The 17,953-nt window shown below is 36.2% G+C and overlaps 8 protein-coding genes across 8 annotated transcripts; 5 read left to right on the top strand and 3 right to left on the bottom strand.

Moving 5' to 3' along the window:
• Positions 1–304: 304 nt before the first annotated feature.
• On the bottom strand, positions 305–1,823 carry RO3G_13071 (hydroxymethylglutaryl-CoA synthase; the record flags this gene model as incomplete). Its single annotated transcript, XM_067667655.1, has 4 exons — positions 305–853; positions 916–1,523; positions 1,579–1,705; positions 1,758–1,823. The coding sequence occupies 4 exons, from the start codon at positions 1,821–1,823 to the stop codon at positions 305–307; spliced, it is 1,350 nt and encodes a 449-aa protein (XP_067523756.1).
• A 1,356-nt stretch (positions 1,824–3,179) lies between these two features.
• On the top strand, positions 3,180–3,389 carry RO3G_13070 (uncharacterized protein; the record flags this gene model as incomplete). Its single annotated transcript, XM_067667654.1, has 1 exon — positions 3,180–3,389. The coding sequence occupies one exon, from the start codon at positions 3,180–3,182 to the stop codon at positions 3,387–3,389; it is 210 nt and encodes a 69-aa protein (XP_067523755.1).
• Positions 3,390–3,692: 303 nt separating this feature from the next.
• RO3G_13069 (uncharacterized protein) lies at positions 3,693–5,198 on the top strand (the record flags this gene model as incomplete). The annotated part of the gene is made up of 4 exons (XM_067667653.1): positions 3,693–3,708; positions 3,757–3,845; positions 3,897–4,397; positions 4,452–5,198. 4 exons carry the CDS (start codon positions 3,693–3,695, stop codon positions 5,196–5,198), a joined length of 1,353 nt encoding a protein of 450 aa, XP_067523754.1.
• A 331-nt stretch (positions 5,199–5,529) lies between these two features.
• Positions 5,530–7,192, top strand: RO3G_13068 (amidophosphoribosyltransferase; the record flags this gene model as incomplete). The annotated part of the gene is made up of 8 exons (XM_067667652.1): positions 5,530–5,596; positions 5,647–5,732; positions 5,782–5,918; positions 5,969–6,207; positions 6,261–6,606; positions 6,665–6,738; positions 6,787–7,094; positions 7,178–7,192. The coding sequence occupies 8 exons, from the start codon at positions 5,530–5,532 to the stop codon at positions 7,190–7,192; spliced, it is 1,272 nt and encodes a 423-aa protein (XP_067523753.1).
• Positions 7,193–7,501: 309 nt separating this feature from the next.
• On the bottom strand, positions 7,502–9,987 carry RO3G_13067 (transketolase; the record flags this gene model as incomplete). The annotated part of the gene is made up of 8 exons (XM_067667651.1): positions 7,502–8,344; positions 8,399–8,716; positions 8,772–8,842; positions 8,901–9,187; positions 9,238–9,394; positions 9,455–9,522; positions 9,644–9,848; positions 9,900–9,987. The coding sequence occupies 8 exons, from the start codon at positions 9,985–9,987 to the stop codon at positions 7,502–7,504; spliced, it is 2,037 nt and encodes a 678-aa protein (XP_067523752.1).
• A 3,303-nt stretch (positions 9,988–13,290) lies between these two features.
• RO3G_13066 (uncharacterized protein) lies at positions 13,291–14,128 on the top strand (the record flags this gene model as incomplete). The annotated part of the gene is made up of 5 exons (XM_067667650.1): positions 13,291–13,366; positions 13,419–13,603; positions 13,666–13,742; positions 13,795–13,975; positions 14,033–14,128. The coding sequence occupies 5 exons, from the start codon at positions 13,291–13,293 to the stop codon at positions 14,126–14,128; spliced, it is 615 nt and encodes a 204-aa protein (XP_067523751.1).
• Positions 14,129–14,474: 346 nt separating this feature from the next.
• Positions 14,475–15,191, bottom strand: RO3G_13065 (uncharacterized protein; the record flags this gene model as incomplete). The annotated part of the gene is made up of 4 exons (XM_067667649.1): positions 14,475–14,698; positions 14,758–14,916; positions 14,976–15,059; positions 15,179–15,191. The coding sequence occupies 4 exons, from the start codon at positions 15,189–15,191 to the stop codon at positions 14,475–14,477; spliced, it is 480 nt and encodes a 159-aa protein (XP_067523750.1).
• Positions 15,192–17,147: 1,956 nt separating this feature from the next.
• Positions 17,148–17,791, top strand: RO3G_13064 (uncharacterized protein; the record flags this gene model as incomplete). Its single annotated transcript, XM_067667648.1, has 2 exons — positions 17,148–17,279; positions 17,633–17,791. The coding sequence occupies 2 exons, from the start codon at positions 17,148–17,150 to the stop codon at positions 17,789–17,791; spliced, it is 291 nt and encodes a 96-aa protein (XP_067523749.1).
• Between the last annotated feature and the right edge of the window lie 162 nt (positions 17,792–17,953).

Here is a 17,953-nt window from a genome sequence, read left to right as displayed (position 1 = left end):
CTGGGGTAACCAATTTAAAAGTTGAGTACCAGGTTCTGGAGGGAGAGTTGGGATCTTTTCATGGGCAAAAATAATCGGAACTCTATTTACAGTATTATTCTTAAAATAACTTAAACTCTAAAAACTTGGCATTTATAACATCATAGTCATTATTCTTGAAACACAAAAACAAAAAAGTTTTTTATTAAAAGATGCATCAGCCTGTTTACACAAAAGTAGAAGAATGATACTTTCTTTTTACTTGCATTAAGTTAAATAAAAAAAAGAATGTGCAATTAATATTAGTATTAGGGATTAGTTGAATTTAGTCCTTGCGCTTGTAGAAACGTCTCCATTTATCATCGATCTTTTCAATGTAGTACACACCAGAAGCGATATGTTCAAGGCTACCCTTTGGGCTGAAATCACGAGCATTATGAGTTAATTCACGCATCTTCATAGCTTCAGAGAAATCTTCAGGCTTTGAGTGAGTACGAGCAGCCAGACGTTCACGCAAGTTTAAGGTGTTCTTAATCTTTTCTGTTGAGCTATTGATACGGAAGGAGATCATGGAGGCAGCCAAACCGGAACCGTAAGAGTAAAACAAGACACGTTTGTTTTGCAAGGTTTCGGAGTCAACTTCAGAGACCAAGGAGGCCAAACCAGCCCACACAGCAGCAGTGTACATGTTTCCAATCTGTTTAGGGACAAAGGCACAGGGGCCAACCTTTTGAGCATATCCAGCCTTGGTGAGTGTCATGCAGGCCTTTTCCAAATCCTTACTTTCAAGAGATTCAGCATAAGTTAAATCTTGGAAAGGCTTAAGGGTGGCATATTTTTCATTTTCAGGATCAAGAAGGAAATCATTGTAAGACTATCGTAGCAAATTAGATTTTTTTTTTCTGGTAAAGATCAACGGAAATGAAAAAAACTTACTGCACGAGCAAACGATTTGTTGACTAGCTTTGCATAAGGAGAGTGACAGACGACATAGTCAACATCATCCATACTTGTTTTTTCCTTATTTTCGATCTTTGCCAAACGGGCCATGTATCGACGATAACAACTGTCGAAGGCACGGAGGTAACAGGTGTTTGAGAACTTACCATCAACAACAGGGTATTCAGAATGCATATCAGGTTTATAGAAATCATAAGCATGTTCCATATGAGTAGCACGGAGACCGCGTTCGACAACGATAGGGGCATCCTTGCCGATCAAAATGGCGACAACACCTGCACCTGAAGTAGGACGAGCGCTGCCAGATGCATAGAGGGCCAAGTCACCAGCAACAACAATAGCGTAACGACCATCCCAAGAGCTGGATTCGATCCAGTTTACAGCGTTAGAGAAGGCAGAGAAGCCACCATAACAAGCATTAGTGGTATCGATACCTTCAATCTCATTGTTACCATGTTCGGAAAAGAGAGTCATTAAACAGGTCTTGACAGCCTTGGACTTATCAATAATGGTTTCTGTGCCAACTTCAAGTCTACCGATGTCGGTATAAGCAATGTTATACTTTTCCATCAAATTTTGTACAGCTAAAAACATAAAGTTACTCACCCACACGTATATATAAAGAAAGCTTCTTATTACCAGTTAAACAAATAGATTGAATATCTTCACGGTCATCAATGAAGGCCATCTTTTCTTGACCGAGACCAATGGTATATTTTCCAGCACTAACACCATCAAAACTTTCCATCTCTGGTTGATTAACACACTAATTTTGTCATTGTGAGATGAAGAAAGTAATCTATAGAATAAGGACTTACTCTTTGAGGAAAGTACATTTCCATGGCCAAAATACCAATGTTTTGAGGATAATTAGTAGCAGCCATTTTTTTTTTCTTTTGTTTGTTCAATACAAGTGAAAGAGAGAGAAGTATAAAAATAACAGCCAAAAAAAATTTATACTAAAAATTTCAAGGGGCGGTTTTTATTTGATGATACAAAGGGCTGTCTTTACCTCCGAATAAAAAAGTGTAACAATGAAAAAGTGTGAGATAAAGAGGTATATTTAGGTTAATTTAACTACAATACTAATACAAGCATGGATAAGCGTGCTTCAAGTAAATATCTTTATGCTTACCAGTCATGATCTGTTCCTTCCGATTGCCTTGCATCATCAAAGTCGTCTGCGGAGATAACGCAAAATTGATCCCTTACAGCTGGATCACGATAAATGAACACATCCTCTGTTGGATCATAGCCAATTAACACAATAAAATGACCTAGTTTGTATTCATATATTAGTCTTTTTCATTAAGGATTATCATCACTGTTTACCCAGATAATCATATCCTTTAAACCTTTCAAGGAATAAGTCCAGTTTGCCACATACCGATCCTAAACAACCTTGTCTCTTCTACTGAGTTGTAAGTAAAAAATAGCCACATGCTGTAGAGAATACATTACTTTGCATAATTTACACTTTAATAGTCTGACATTGACAAGCGTAATAGTAGCAAATTGTTTACAATATAAAAACCTTTTATAATCGTCTAGTGGCAATATCCTACCAGTTATATATGAATATTTGATTGTCTATAAATAATGATATCATTACATTCTGACAACATGTACTGAACAACTCTTTGCAATAGCGAATAATCGATTGATTCTCTTTTCATCTTCATCAAAGTCTTGTTGATAAAACTTTTGCTCTTGATATTCTTTCCGACTTCCAAGATAAGATGTATAATAAGTAAAATCGTGTACATAGTTTTTCAAAATAAAAGCTAGATCAATAGTCCACACACTATTAACAGAACAAGCTGCTTGTATCTCTTCCAAATTACATCTAAACCCTAAACCTTGTAAAGTCATCACAACACACGCTAATCCACAGTCCCAATTAGAGTCCTAAACATATCCTCATACACCAACATATATGTTCTTTAAGTTTATGCATAAAATTATATTTATATTGTTTACTTGTTGTATGTGAGGTATCGGACAATCATTCACTTGAGCATAATTAATAATTGTATCATTTATTGTAATTTCTTCATCACCAAGTGAAATCATTTTTATGAGAAAAAGAAGAAAAAAAAAAAAATTCCTTTAATAGTCCAACAAAATGATGAAACAACTCTGAGAAAATAATTTATTTATTTTTTGTGTTGGCGCTGTTTCCTCCCCTTTTTCTTCTTGTTCTTTTTTTTTTTATTATTTTTTTTAGTGTGTAGAGAGAGATGCATCAGACAGCCAGTAGTAGACAATCACGTATACCCGAACAGCAAGGTATTGGTCAAACTTTACCTCCTATTCCTGTTGGCATAGATACTTTAAATACACCTCCTTTACCTTCGGGTGCTATGCCTGTGGGCACTCGTCTTCAAATTGGGAAATATGTTGTTATCATTCATAACTTTATAGCAGAAGGTTGGTTACTGCTGCTATGAATATGATGCATTTGTGTACTTAGATCTTTTTTACAGGTGGATTTGCTCATGTTTATTTAGCAAGAATAGAAGGAAAGTCAGGTTATGTTGTATTAAAAAGAGTGGCTGTACCAGATCAGGAAAGGCTAAAGATGGTTGAAAAAGAGATTGAATTCATGGTATTATTTTATATCTTACTACTGTCTTGTTATTAACATGTGGTTTATTTAATAGAGAAGATTAGGAGATCATAAAAATATTGTTAGATACTATGAATCAAGAATAGATGTATTGCCCATTGGTGGGTTTGAAGCTTTGATTTTAATGGAATATTGTCCTGGTAAGCATATTGATAATTGTATATGAGATAATCACTAATGAAATACAGGTGGAGGTGTTATTGATCTAATGAATAGAAGATTACAGCAAAGATTAACTGAACCAGAAATATTAAAGATATTTAGTGATGTCACTGAAGTAAGAAGAGTATATAAGCATCACCCACATGTATATTTATGTATTCGATAGGCATTAGCTTACATGCATTACTGTAATCCACCTGTGTTGCATCGTGATTTAAAGGTCGAAAATATTCTTATTCTCAATCAAGATCATTATAAACTTTGTGATTTTGGTTCAGCCACTTTATCTAAAGGACATTATATACCAAACACCCTTCAAGATGTTCAAAAGCTCGAAGATGACATTCAACGCCATACAACTCTTCAATATCGTGCACCTGAAATGATTGATGTCTATCAAAAAAAACCTATCAATGAAAAAGCGGATATTTGGGCTATGGGTGTTTTGTTATACAAGTTGTGTTATTATACAACACCTTTTGAAGAGGAAGGACAGCTGGCAATATTAAATGCAAAGTATACCATGCCAACTGCACCCATCTTCTCTGAGGGCCTTGTTAGGTTGATTATGTCTATGCTGCAAGAAGATCAGAATAGAAGGCCTAATGTATATCAGGTCATGAAATCAGTTTGTCATCTAAGAGGCATTGAATGCCCTATCCGTGACGTATGTCTTGCTTATTCACAATCTGTATACACTGAATAACTCACTTATTCGTAGATCTATTCGGAACCTTACATGTCTCCTCCACCTCCCCAACCAAAAAGTTATTATGAAAATCTATTTGAAAAAGTACCTCAACCTCAACAAGAATTGCCCAACATCACTCCCATGCGACGTGGTAGACCTACCAAGACAAATAATAATGATATTTTTGATCCATTTGATCCTGCTCATGTCAATAAATCACCTACCCTTCAAACACAAGAACCCACTCCGCCCATCACTCACACCTTTCAAAACAGTTTTAGCTCTCCTTTGACGACCAGTAATAATGAAGATAAAAAGCAGAAAGAGCAACAAATGAAGCAGGAACAAGAAAAGAAACAAGAAGAAGAAAGGAAGAAGAAACAACAGGAGGAAGAGAGAAAGAGAGAAGAAGACAGGAAGAGACAAGAAGAGAAGAAGAGACAAGAAGAGAAGAAGAGACAAGAAGAGAAGAAGAGACAAGAAGAGAAGAAGAGACAAGAAGAGAAGAAGAGACAAGAAGAGAAGAGACAAGAAGAAGAAAAGAAAGAGAAACAAAGTGAAGATGATAAAGAGGAAAGCAGTGTAAAGATCAATAGGAATGTATCTTCAAGTATCGAAGCAAGATTCACAGCCTTAAAGAATGCGACCAAACAAAAGAAACCGATGCCTCCACCTAAACCAGCAAGGTTTAGATCCAATCCTGTGGTTGTAGATGATAATTTTGAACATAAATTTCCTTCTTTAGAAGAATTAGACAAGCACTTGCCTACTGTGTGAAACAAAAAAATAAAACCAATAAAAAAAATTGTTCAATTTCGGATATTCAAAAACTGTGTCTCTTTTTAAAAAAACATTCACATCAAACATCTTATTTTTTTTTTTCTCTCTTTAATCAATATGTGTGGTATTACTGCTCTTCTCTTAGCTGATCCAAATGGAGTGGCATGTCCAGATTTGTTTGAAAGTTTAGGTTTACTTCAGCATCGAGGCCAGGTAGATAATAAAATACATTGTATTGTATATGTATTCACCTTTTATTATTTAGGACGCAGCAGGTATTGTCACTTGTGGAGCAAAAGGACGATTATATCAATGTAAAGGAAATGGTATGGTTAGAGACGTATTCAGTGAAACACAATTATCCAATCTTCTTGGAAGTCTTGGTGTAGGCCACGGTAAATACAAAGATCAAATCACTGCAAGTTACTCATCATCTTCCTTCTAGTCCGTTACCCCACAGCCGGTTCCAGCTCTATGTCCGAAGCTCAACCTTTCTACGTCAATTCACCTTATGGCATTGTCTTTGCTCATGTAACATTGTTTATTTTATCGAGAATACAAGGGACTCATTTTGTTCTAGAATGGAAATCTGACAAATGCTAGAGAATTAAGAACTTTTTTAGATAAAGTGGCTCACAGACATATCAATACTGATTCTGATTCTGAGTTATTACTCAACATTTTAGCTGACAATTTACAAAAGACAGGCAAATTCAGGTAAAAACAAAGTCACATCCCTGTCATCCATCTCATCTATTCTCTCTTAGAGTGAATGAAGAAGATATCTTTACGGCCATTAAAGATTTGTATAAACAATGTAGAGGTGGTTATGCTTGTGTGGCTATGATCGCTGGTTTTGGTATCATCGGATTCAGAGATCCTCACGGTATTCGTCCTTTGATCTTGGGTAGAAGATTGACTGAGATTGGATATGACTATATGTTTGCTTCCGAAAGTGTCGTCTTGGAAGCTCTTGGTTTTACTGATTTTGAAGATGTCAAGCCTGGTACTTGATCCATACCGTACACAATGACTTGTTGCTAATCTATCTATCTTTAGGTGAGGCCGTGATTATCACTCGACAGCAAATCTCTCGTCGTCGTTTGGTGGTGGAAGACGTATTGGCTCCTTGTATCTTTGAATATGTTTACTTTGCTCGTCAAGACAGCATTATCGATGGCATCTCGGTCTATAAGGCTCGTCTTGCGATGGGTGAAGCCTTGGCAGATCAAGTGATCAAGGACCTTGGAGATAAAAATGACATTGATGTGGTCATTCCTGTCCCTGACACAAGTCGTGCCGCTGCACTTCAATGCTCACGTAAACTGAACATTGTTTACCGTGAAGGTTTCAACAAGAACAGATATGTTGGTAGAACATTTATCATGCCTGGTCAACAAGTGAGGTAAGAACGGATACATTGCAATTCTGTTGTGACCAGAGTGTTCATTCGATTCTCTTAGACGCAAGAACGTAAGACGTAAACTGAATGCAATGGCGTTGGAATTCCACGGCAAGAATGTGTTACTAGTAGATGGTAAGTTCATTCATCTACACACAGACATCCAAACTAATGTTGACATAGATTCTATTGTAAGAGGTACCACCTCTAAAGAAATCATTCAAATGGCCCGTGAAGCAGGTGCCAAAAAGGTCTATTTTGCCTCTTGTGCTCCTCCTATTCGATACCCCAACGTCTACGGTATTGATATGCCTACACGAAATGAACTTGTCGCTCATGGTAGAGATGAGGATGAGATTGCTGAGGAAATTGGTGCTGACAAGGTCATTTATGAAGATTTGAATGACTTGATTGAATCCGTTCGACAATTTAATCCTACTATCAAGACATTTGATACGTCTGTGTTTGATAAATGTTATGTGACAAAGGACGTAGATGAAGAATATTTCCAACATATCGAAGCAGAAAGACAGTTTACTGAAAAGGATCATCGAGCTGATACAGATAATGAAAGTATTGGATTGCATAACAATTATAGAAAATAGACATAAATTGTGCGTCCTCATAAAAAATGTATAATAAATATTGCTAAATCATTATAACCTTTATGACGCTTATGTTTGAAACAAATCCTCTTAAAATTTTTTTTGTAATTGTCTCATCCACTGTATTTTTTAACCAATCACCGATACATGATTCATCATCCACTTTGCTAAAGACATTCATTATATTTCCAACAAAAAGGTATCCTTTTTTATATTTTATTTGTGAATAAAAATGTGCGTTAAAAAGTTGTGAGATGGAGAGGGGGGGATTTACAATAAATGAATTATATTATTTAAAAGTCAAGACCGACTTCAGGAACATAACCAACCTTTTGGTAGTAAGCAACCACCTTCTTTGCCTTTTCAACAGTGGCATCAACAGTGATATTGAATTTGTTGTAAAGGGCCTTGATGGGGGCAGAAGCACCAAATGTCTTCATACCAACATGAGCGTGAGCATAACGTTCCCAACCGGTGATACCAAGAGCTTCAATAGAGATAATGGGCAAACCGGGAGCCAAGACGGACTTTCTGTATTCTTCAGGTTGTTCATCAAACAATTCAGTACAGGGCATAGAGACCACACGGGTGGGGAGACCTTGAGCAGCCAATTGTTGAGCGGCCTCTACAGCCAAAGAGACTTCGGAACCAGTGGCGACCAAGATGACTTGAGCATTTTCGGCATCTTGGAGGACGTAACCACCACGACGGACGATTTCAACAGAGGAGCCAGCCAATTGGGGCAAGTTTTGACGAGAAAGAGCAATCACGGAGGGACGGTGGTTGTTTTCAAGAGCGGCCAAGTAGGTACCGGAAACTTCGTTACCGTCAGCAGGACGGAAGGTGAGCATGTTGGGTGTAGCACGAGTCAAGACCAAGGTTTCGATAGGTTGGTGAGTGGGACCATCTTCACCAAGACCAATGGAGTCGTGAGTCATGACATAGATCACGGGCAAGTGAGACAAGGCAGAGAGACGAGCAGCACCCCAACCATAGGTCAAGAAGTTGAGGAAAGTACCACCGAAGGGGATGTTACCACCGTAGGCAGCTAAACCGTTCATGATGGCAAACATACCGTGTTCACGAACACCGTAACGGAAGTAACGACCGCTGTAGTCACCAAGACCGGTAGAGGGCTAATTCATGGTTATCAGCATCTCTCGTTTCACTCTACATATTCTATTACTTACGTGTTGGAAATCAACAGCCTTCTTCCAACGAGTCAAGTTGGAGCCAGTCAAATCAGCGGAACCACCCAAGAGTTCAGGAACAGCTTCAGAAAGAGCAGTAAGGACACCTTCAGACAACTTACGGGTGGCAACAGCGGCGTCAGCAGGAGTGAAGCGAGGAAGAGCTGCTTCCCAACCTTGAGGCAACTTACCACTGAAACGACGTTCGATTTCAGCAGCTTCAGCAGGGTATTCAGACTTGTACTTGGCGAAAAGAGCATTCCATTCTTGTTCAACTTGAGCACCGTATTGAGCACGGGCATTGTAGTATTCGTAAACCTAGCGATAGAGATAAATATTTTCACATGCAACCGTGCGTATCTTGTATACTTACTTCTTGGGGAACAGCGTATTTCTCTTCAGGGTTGAAACCAAACTTTTCCTTGACTTGCTTGATGTCATCATCTATTATTACATAACTTTAGCATCAAATAAAACAAGATAGTGAGCGCATTATGCTTACCAGAAAGGGGAGCACCGTGAACCTTTTCTTCACCTTGGTTCAATGAACCATAACCAATAGTAGTCTTAACCTTGATAAGAGTAGGCTTGTCAGTAACACTCTTGGCTTCTTCAATGGCCTTTTCAAGACCAGCCAAGTCATTGTCACCATCGGCGACAACAAGAGTATGCCATCCATAAGATTGGAAACGTTGGAGGACATCTTCAGTGAAAGAAACTTCGGTAGAACCATCAATGGTAATAGAGTTATCATCGTAAAGAGCAATCAATTTACCAAGCTTCCAGTGACTACAAAAAGTTGTTTTAGCTTACTTCTTTTCCCATCAATAAAAACTTACCCAGCAAGAGAGACGGCTTCAGCACTGACACCTTCTTGAAGACAACCATCACCAAGGATAACAAAGGTGTTGTTATTGAAGAGTTCATAACCGGGCTTGTTGAAGGTAGCAGCATAGTGAGCTTCAGCAGCAGCTAAACCAACAGCATTGGAGATACCTGTAGAAAACAAGTTAAATATACGCGTGTATACATTGATAAATAGCCTTCTTTTTTTACCTTGACCCAAGGGACCAGTGGTGACTTCAATACCAGGAGTATCGTTGACTTCAGGGTGACCGGGAGTCCTAAATGGGGAAAAAGAAAAAAAAATTGGGTAAATATTAACGATGCAACTCCGATTTTCTTTTCTTTTTTTTTTTTTTCTTTTTTTTTTCGTAAAAGTCGCGTTTTTGGAGAATACTTTACTTGGAATCAAGTTGACGGAATTGCTTGAGGTCTTCAATAGAAACATCATAGCCAGCAAGGTGAAGCATGATGTATTGCAAAGCACAACCGTGGCCATTGGAGAGAACGAAACGGTCGCGGTTGATGAACTTGGGATTCTTGGGGTTATATCTCATAAACTTATGGAATAAAGTGTGAGCCATGGGGGCACAACCCATAGGAGCACCTAACATTCATATCAGCACATGTACGAGATATTCTTTTTTTTTGTCTTTACCTGGGTGACCAGAGTTAGCTCCCTTAACAACATCAGCAGCAAGACAACGAACAGTGTTGACAGCTCTTTGATCGACAGTTTGAACCATAGCTTTTAGATAACGTATAAAAATAACGGTGTGAGAAGAAAAAGAAAAGAAAAGGTGTTGAAAAAAAAAAAATGTTTAAATAAAGTTTTACGTCAGCGGTGTATAAATTATTGTTGACAAGCTTTATAAATGATCTATTTTTTTGGGGGGACAAGAATAAGAGGCTGAAGATTTTACTGACAAAAAGATTATAAATTGTTATATAACAATTAATAATGTAATACAAGCCTATTGATTTACACGCAAATGAACAAGCCATTATTGTACCCTTTTTCTGCAAGAACAATACTAATTACCTTATTCATGATGGCGTATACATTGTCCAATCATCGTTTTCATGTATTGCCCTGAATTGCTTATTAACCATCGGAGATTTTGTTGATGATAAAGTTGAATTATCTTTCCCCTGTCTTTTTGTGTCACGGCAAAATTTCCGGATGAAATACAAATCCTTTTTACTAAAAAGTAATCCAGCTGTTTCTAAAAGGTTGAATAGTTCAGCATCATTCGAGTCCTACGCCAATTTTTGTCATCTTTTTGAATCTCACATCATCCAGCCGAATCCCATTTTATTTGCTCTTTACAGTTACTACTTTTCAAAGCAACCACATCATTTTCTGTTGCAAAAATAAAAGAGCAGATTGTTAGTGACTTAAACAAATGGATTCTTGCTCTTAACAAGTCGCTGTTTATTAAAAGTATCGAATAATTATGGGCAATATTTAAATAAGAAAAAGCCAGAAATAGATTGTAGAGTTAAAATGCAAGAATAAGTAAGGATAATAAACAAAAATATAAACTCTCTCCCTCGTCAAAAGTAGAATGGCATTTTCCGGCATAAAAAATAAAAATTGCTTTAATATTTTAGTTGCTATTAAACAAATGGATATTTATTTATACTAAATCCGGAGATGGGTAAAATGTCATGAAGAAATATAAAAAGAAGCATGTCCTAAATAAGAAGCATGGTTTTATTAACACATACAGAAGGCAAGGTTTCAAAAGAAGATGGAACATTACAGCATTAAACTATGCTAAGCTATGCAAGCATACGTTCTTTTAATCCTATTTGTATGAGATGGATACATGAAGAAACCAAAAAGTAATCAATAGTTAACCAAGCGACACTTCAGAAAGAGTTTAGTGAGAGCAAGTCTAGTCAAAAAGAACTTCTTTATGAAGCTGAGTGATTAGCTTCCAATCGTCTCATAGAAGTCAAGCATGGTTACTTGTTAAACATAGACATCCAATGAGAATTAAAAGAGTAAGCACAGTGTCTCCATTTATTCTTGCCGGACTGACAGAGAACCAATGGTATTTGAAACATGGTGAAAAATAACAGTAAGATGGGAAAAATCAAAAATAAATTCAATCATTGGTTTTCTAAATCTTTGCTTAACAAAGAATAGTAAATGAGACAATATTCATTGTAAAAAAAAAAAAAAAACATTGTAAAACAACTACTCGGAAAAAGAGGCTGTGCAAAGAGTTCCTGCATCTTAGGTATGACCATCAACAAGTTTCTTTTGATGGCTTTTTGTAGATGAAAAGTTTCAACGTGACGTCGTCTACTGGCTTGTACTGTCCAAAAGATAAACTGTACAAATCAGAGATGTATTTTTTATTTGCCTGTGTGAAATAATAACTCAGTGAAAGCTTTGATGATCATAATTTATTGAATTTGTAGTTATTTACAAGAACCAATCTAGGTTGGCTTATTGATTTTTTACATCTAGGAATATCATACATGTTGTGGTCTATAATATTTATAAACTTAATTTTTTTGTAGTCTTTTGATGTTTGAATTACTTTATAAAATTATTAATGAATGATATACTATCTTCTTTAAAGGATAGAATATAACAAAGGGATGCTCAGTTAGCTTATCATCTTCCTAAAGACAAAAAAAGGAGAAAAGAAACCGACCTCTTTCAAGTTCGCCATAAAAATAATATAAATTGAATTAACCATTTTATTGTTACTTACTTATCAATGTAACTTTTACTCATCTTTGTATGTACTCAATCATACGGTAACCTATTCTAATATATTAAAATATCTGTCAAATTTTACAAAGTTCATCAAGTATACAAAAAAATGGAAGGGCTTTTTAGGATACTAAAAATTCATCTATAGTTTTGTTACTTTTATTGACTTTCAACAAAACAAATTCTTAATATAATTCTTGGCCTATATCAATTGTTTTCTCGACTTGAAGGACCAAAGAAGGAAATTAGTCACTGTTTCTTTTGATTTACTTCAGTTATCTGAAGACTAAAAAAAAAGAATAATAATTTTACCACCATCTCATGTAGGGTATGAAGAATGTTTTCGCCATTGGTAATAGTCAAGAAAGACGCCCTTCAATCATATTGCTACTGGGAATAGGCAAAGCTGAAAAGGTACGTGAATATTTAGAATCTTTTTGAGTCAATTTTATGAAAATAGTGATAAACAGTAAAACAATGTATATCCCTTTTCTAAATCTAATTAAAAACTCGCGTAGCAAAATTTGAATTAAAATTTATGTAATATGTTGTGTTAGTTATTTCAATACTTGTCTATACACGTTCAATTGTAAGCTCAATGAAAGTTTATGTTGTATACAAAACTTTTATTACTATTCTATAAGTATATTGTAAAACAAAGCTACAAAAAAAAAGAGAGAGATTCTTCTTGTATTTTAAGTAATAATGCATTCTCTTGTTGTAGTATTCTATTCATTCATGTCCTTACCGTTTGCATTGTTTTACTTAGTTGGATGCTGAGTTATGATCAGGAGGAAGTACTGGATCAAGACAGTAGCTAAAGGATAAAGGATAAAAATGGCAGTATTTAATCCTAGTAAGAATAATCTACAAAGCTCTAGTGTCCGAAAGAATCACTATTGACGAAGCTTCAAAATCTTTGTGTCGTAGTTAACTTGCAATTATTCATCAAAAGTGGTTTCTTACCCTATTTAGGAATACTCTTTTTTTTTCATGCAGCAGCCTGTCTTTCACATGTAAAGAAAGGTGTAATATTCAAACCATGCAATCAAGCTTAGAAACGCTGTGTAATCAATATCAACACAATCAGTTATTAAATACAGTAATATGAGGCTTAAAGTCCGAAGTCTAATCTTTTTTTTTTTTTTTTTTCAGAAAAAAAGAAGTCTTCAGCAGTTTTTTTTCTACCCCTTTTTTATTATTAAAGTTATGAAGGTCATTGGTTTAGTGAGGCAAACATAATTAATTATAACTTGTTTCAAAAGAACAAGAACTAATATATATTTGCAGTGGTGGAAAAGATAGCTGCTTCAACATGATGCAGTGTGTTGCAAATGACCACGAAATTATTGCTCTTGCTAATTTGAAACCATCCAGTGGCTCCGGAAAAGGTATACAATATCCCTACTATTTCAGTTTACTCAGACCCTAACCTTTGCTTAGATGAATTGGATAGTTTCATGTACCAAACGGTAGGACACGACGCTATTCACTTTTATGCGGATTGTATGCAGCTTCCTCTTTACAGACGTGAGATAACAGGAACAGCCATATCTCTCGGCGCACAATACGAGGTCACACCAAAAGATGAAACAGAAGATCTTTATGAACTGTTGAAGGAAATAAAGGTAAGACTTTATATAAGAGGAATAGATGAAAGGGTTAAAAGTTTACATGTTGAATCATTCAGGAAAAGCACCCTGAAGTACAAGGTGTTTCTTCTGGGGCTATTTTGTCCAGTTATCAAAAAGTGCGAGTAGAAAATGTGTAAAGAGAAAAAAAGAGTCAGTGTCCAGTGAAACTGATCTGTTGTGTATAGCTGTGATCGTTTAGGTTTGACCTCACTTGCATATTTATGGGAAAGAAATCAAAAAGAGCTGCTTGCAGAAATGGCAGACTCTGGTGTAAATGCTATATTAATAAAAGTGGCTGCTATGGGATTAGGAGAAAAGGATCTTGGTAGAACAATCGGTGAAATGTATCCAAAATTACTTCAATTAGTAAATACAGAAATGGAGGGACAGAGTGGATATTGAACTTACATGAGCCTACTATAGAATGAAAAATATGGATCACACATTTGTGGTGAAGGAGGCGAATACGAAACATTTACCTTGGATTGTCCATTGTTCAAAAAGCGTATTGTTGTGTAAGTATGGAAAAAGGCGAATGGTTCATAAATGATCTATAACTTTTTCTTTTGAATACAGCGAGGAGACGGAAACAATCACTCATTCAGATGACGCGTTTGCTCCGGTCATATACTTGAGATTCAAGAAATGTCGAGTAGAAGAAAAATAAATCTGTTATTATCATTGGTCGACTACTAAAATCTTGTAAAATAAACACTGCATCCTTCCATGCTATTATTCAATGTAAAATCTTGTTATATTTTAATGTTGGAATATTCAAATGAAAACAAAGGGGGTGGAAGAGGGCATTGTTTATTTATTTTTGCAGCTATCAAAAATAAGTGAAATTTCTTTCAGCTGTCTCGTTTTACAACACTTTTCTGTTTTGTATATCTCTATTTGGAGTATGATAATTCATGCTGGATGTCACGCCAACACTGGATGGTGGAGGATTATATGTAGTATCGTGGTCTCCTACCGTTGAAGAAAAGGGCATAGCTGTGTCTTGACTCTTAATTCCCACATAGCCTAATAATACCTTCATTAATCCATGTTTGTTTTGTTGAGGAATGGTGTCGGTAAAAGTAGAATCTAAATATAAAATAATACAGATCAACTTTATTGAATCACCTAATTATTTTCATGTTTACCACTAATAGGCAATGCATTATCATTGGCACTCAAGCTGATAAAATAAGCAAAAGGTACCAGCCATACACAAATCCCAAAAAATGCTGCTATATCCATAAAGGGCTTATAGTGAGCTGTAAAGTACTGAAACCATAAGAAATGATCAGCAAAAACTAAAACTATAGAATAAAAAATGAGTTGCAAATAAAAAAAAAAAGCATGCACAGATTCAACTTACTGCAACTACTAATGAAAGGTAAACTTGTCAAGTTGATAAACGGAAATGTTCTCAAGTTAAGACTATAAACAAAATGACACAAGGCTGAAAACAATAAATAAAAGAATGGCAGGCGATCAAATATCCAAAATAAAACGTGAAGAACAATGACAACCTGTAGATCCGCTCTTGTTAATAAAAAGTTGTGAAATATTTCAATATACGTACATAGGTCATTGTTGTTATGACTTTCTTTGTATATACAGAGTGCTCTTCAACCTAAATAATTAATTAGTTTTAAACGTTTAGTACACATCAGGAGATCTAAACCAATTCAGCCAAATAATAAAGACCGCAAGCTATATGATGATGCCGTTTAGAATAGACAAGCTTATAAAATATTTAGCCATGTACCCAAACTGAATATGCAAAAGCAGAATGCAAGACCTGTTGCAATGTAGGCTATAGGATGAAGTAATCCAAACATGATTAACCTATTGAAAGAAAAGAAAAAAAAAAGTCCGCATGTGGTTCAGGTTAAGACAAAAAGCAATTATCTATTTTTCGATATCTTGGATTTCCCCTGATCCAGTCTTTTCATCAACGACGTTATCTAGAACAGCAGTTATGACAGAGAGTGAAATCTCAATGTACTATCTACTCTCAACTTAGGCTTTCTATCAAAGGACGCGTTACAAGAGTGAATGCATTAATACTTTCTGTATTGTGGTATGTTCTGCGGATGGTTCATTTGCCGAATACCTTCTTTCGATAGCTCAATTCCGAGATTTATCAGTCTGTCTGGAATAACTGCAAACCTAAGATCAAATACACACGGCTGTGTTTAGATCCAGAGTTAGGTGGGTTCGGTCTTTTGGATCCACGATCTCAACGATACAACCTACAGATACGCCAGCTTCGTCAACTCCTGGAAGACAATCTCCCTCAGTCTTGTAGTCAACCTATATTACTAGATCATATACATCGTTTCGATTCAGAAAATACTGAAACAAGACTGGCTCTCTTTTTCCCTCTTTTGCGATTACGTCCTGCTGTCCACGCCAATAACTTTATGCAGAACATATATGAGACGATTGGTTCTTCCGATTATGAAGACACACAATAGGCAAGGTGTACTCCTGCCGCACTTTTCCGCTTGACCCTGTCTGCTATATTCGCTACGATCCCTGTTGATTATTGGATGCATGCTCAATCCTCTGGTCTTTTCAGCGGTTTCCTTTTGTTGATAATAATGATCTCTGGACTCTCAGCTGCTGAGTGCTTTCCGTTATCTGGCGTGCCCACTGGAGATTTGTCGTATTTACCTCATTAAATGCTTATTATTCGTATCAGATTACTCAAAGCTTATATAAGAGATAACAAATACTGAATACATAATATTACTTATTACATATTCTTCAAGGCTCATTTACAATGTTAACCATATATAATATTTATATTGTTCAAGCTCAATACTAAAATTGACCTTGAACTCACTTTGATCCCTGAATAATTCCATTTCCTACATGAAGGTGTAGTTTGATCAAATGGATTCTCTCTCTCGTCTTGAAATCTAATAAAGAGGTTACATAGAGACTCATTCACTAGTTTTCAATTACTACCTCCTTTTTATTTTCTCGCTTTATTATCTGCAAATATCTCAAAGTTTACTATTGACGACTTACTTTTTATTGATAAACAGCTGGTCACTCGTGCTATGTCGCAGTTTGCCCCACCAGAAAGGTCTTTTTTTTTGGTTGTCCAATATTTAGAGTACCTTTTTCTTTCTTTTCGTCATTTTTCTTACACCCATAAGTACTGACAGCTATATAACAGTGTACGTGCATCAAATATGCAATATATCAGTGGAGATCCCTGTAATCGCATCATTAGCTACTTAAAAAACGGATACTCTATACCAAAAACAGTAAAAATAATTGGAGAAAGTCGTGGAACTGTTCAAAACGTTCGAAAAACAATAAAACCAAAGTAAAGAGCGGCAAAGCAGGCCGGCCCAAGTTACTCAACAGCAGGGATGGTCAGTATTTAGTCCGATTATTAACCATTGAAAGTAAAGAGAATGCTGTAGAAGCTAGGAAGATACTCGAAAATGACTTGCAAAAGACTATATCAGCCCAAACAGTTCGAAGATTGTTGCGAGGATCTGATTTGATCTCTTTTTTAAAGTCTCAAATGCCATTGCTAAGTGAAAGAAACAGACAAAAGCGATTGGACTGGGTACTTAACCTCGTTGACTGGACCATAGAAGATGGAAACGCGTGGTTTGATCTGGCGAGACTAAAACCAATCGCTTTGGATCGGATGGTAAGATTTATGCATGGAAACAACCAAATGAAAGCTTAAAGAAAGACATGTAAGGGAAACTGTAAAACATGGTGGCGGCTCACTTATGGTTTGGAGCTGTATTAGTTGGTACGGGATTGTGTATGTTGTTGATGTAGACAAGAACATAGACAAGAACGTTTAATCATCTGTATTGCAAGATGATTTAGTGAAGTCTATGACCAACTATTGTACATTACCATTTCCGTTTTGGGCAAGAGATATCGATTTGGCAACCTGTAGTGGTTTTTAGTTTGATGGTATCCAAACCATTTTTGGTAGGGGCTTGCCTAAATCAAGTTCCTTCATGGCCCTTGCTATCGATATATCCGAAGTTTTATCAACGTCGTTCTCGGATGACGGCAGGGACAAGTCTGATAGTGCCTGCATCTGATACAATGGATGGATGGTTGCTCCAGGTTGTTTTGGCACACATTCAACTTCTTCCCGATTGCATGTATATCCGCCAGATGGAAGATGATGATAAAAAATAGCTTGTTCAATGCTCATAATTAGTAGTTTTTTTTTATAACAAAATATGAGGAACAATTATTTTAGTTTGTCGAAGGGATGTTATGCGGATAAAAATGGTAACATAATGTCCAAAATAAACACTGCCATGCGCAAAATAGACACCTTCATCCGCAAAATTGAAG

The sequence above is a fragment of the Rhizopus delemar genome, genomic scaffold, assembly GCF_000149305.1.
Source record: "Rhizopus delemar RA 99-880 supercont3.11 genomic scaffold, whole genome shotgun sequence".
Classification (NCBI taxonomy): Eukaryota; Fungi; Mucoromycota; class Mucoromycetes; order Mucorales; family Rhizopodaceae; genus Rhizopus; species Rhizopus delemar.
Note: the sequence above shows the minus strand (reverse complement) of the source record. Positions and strands in the feature narration are given on the sequence as shown.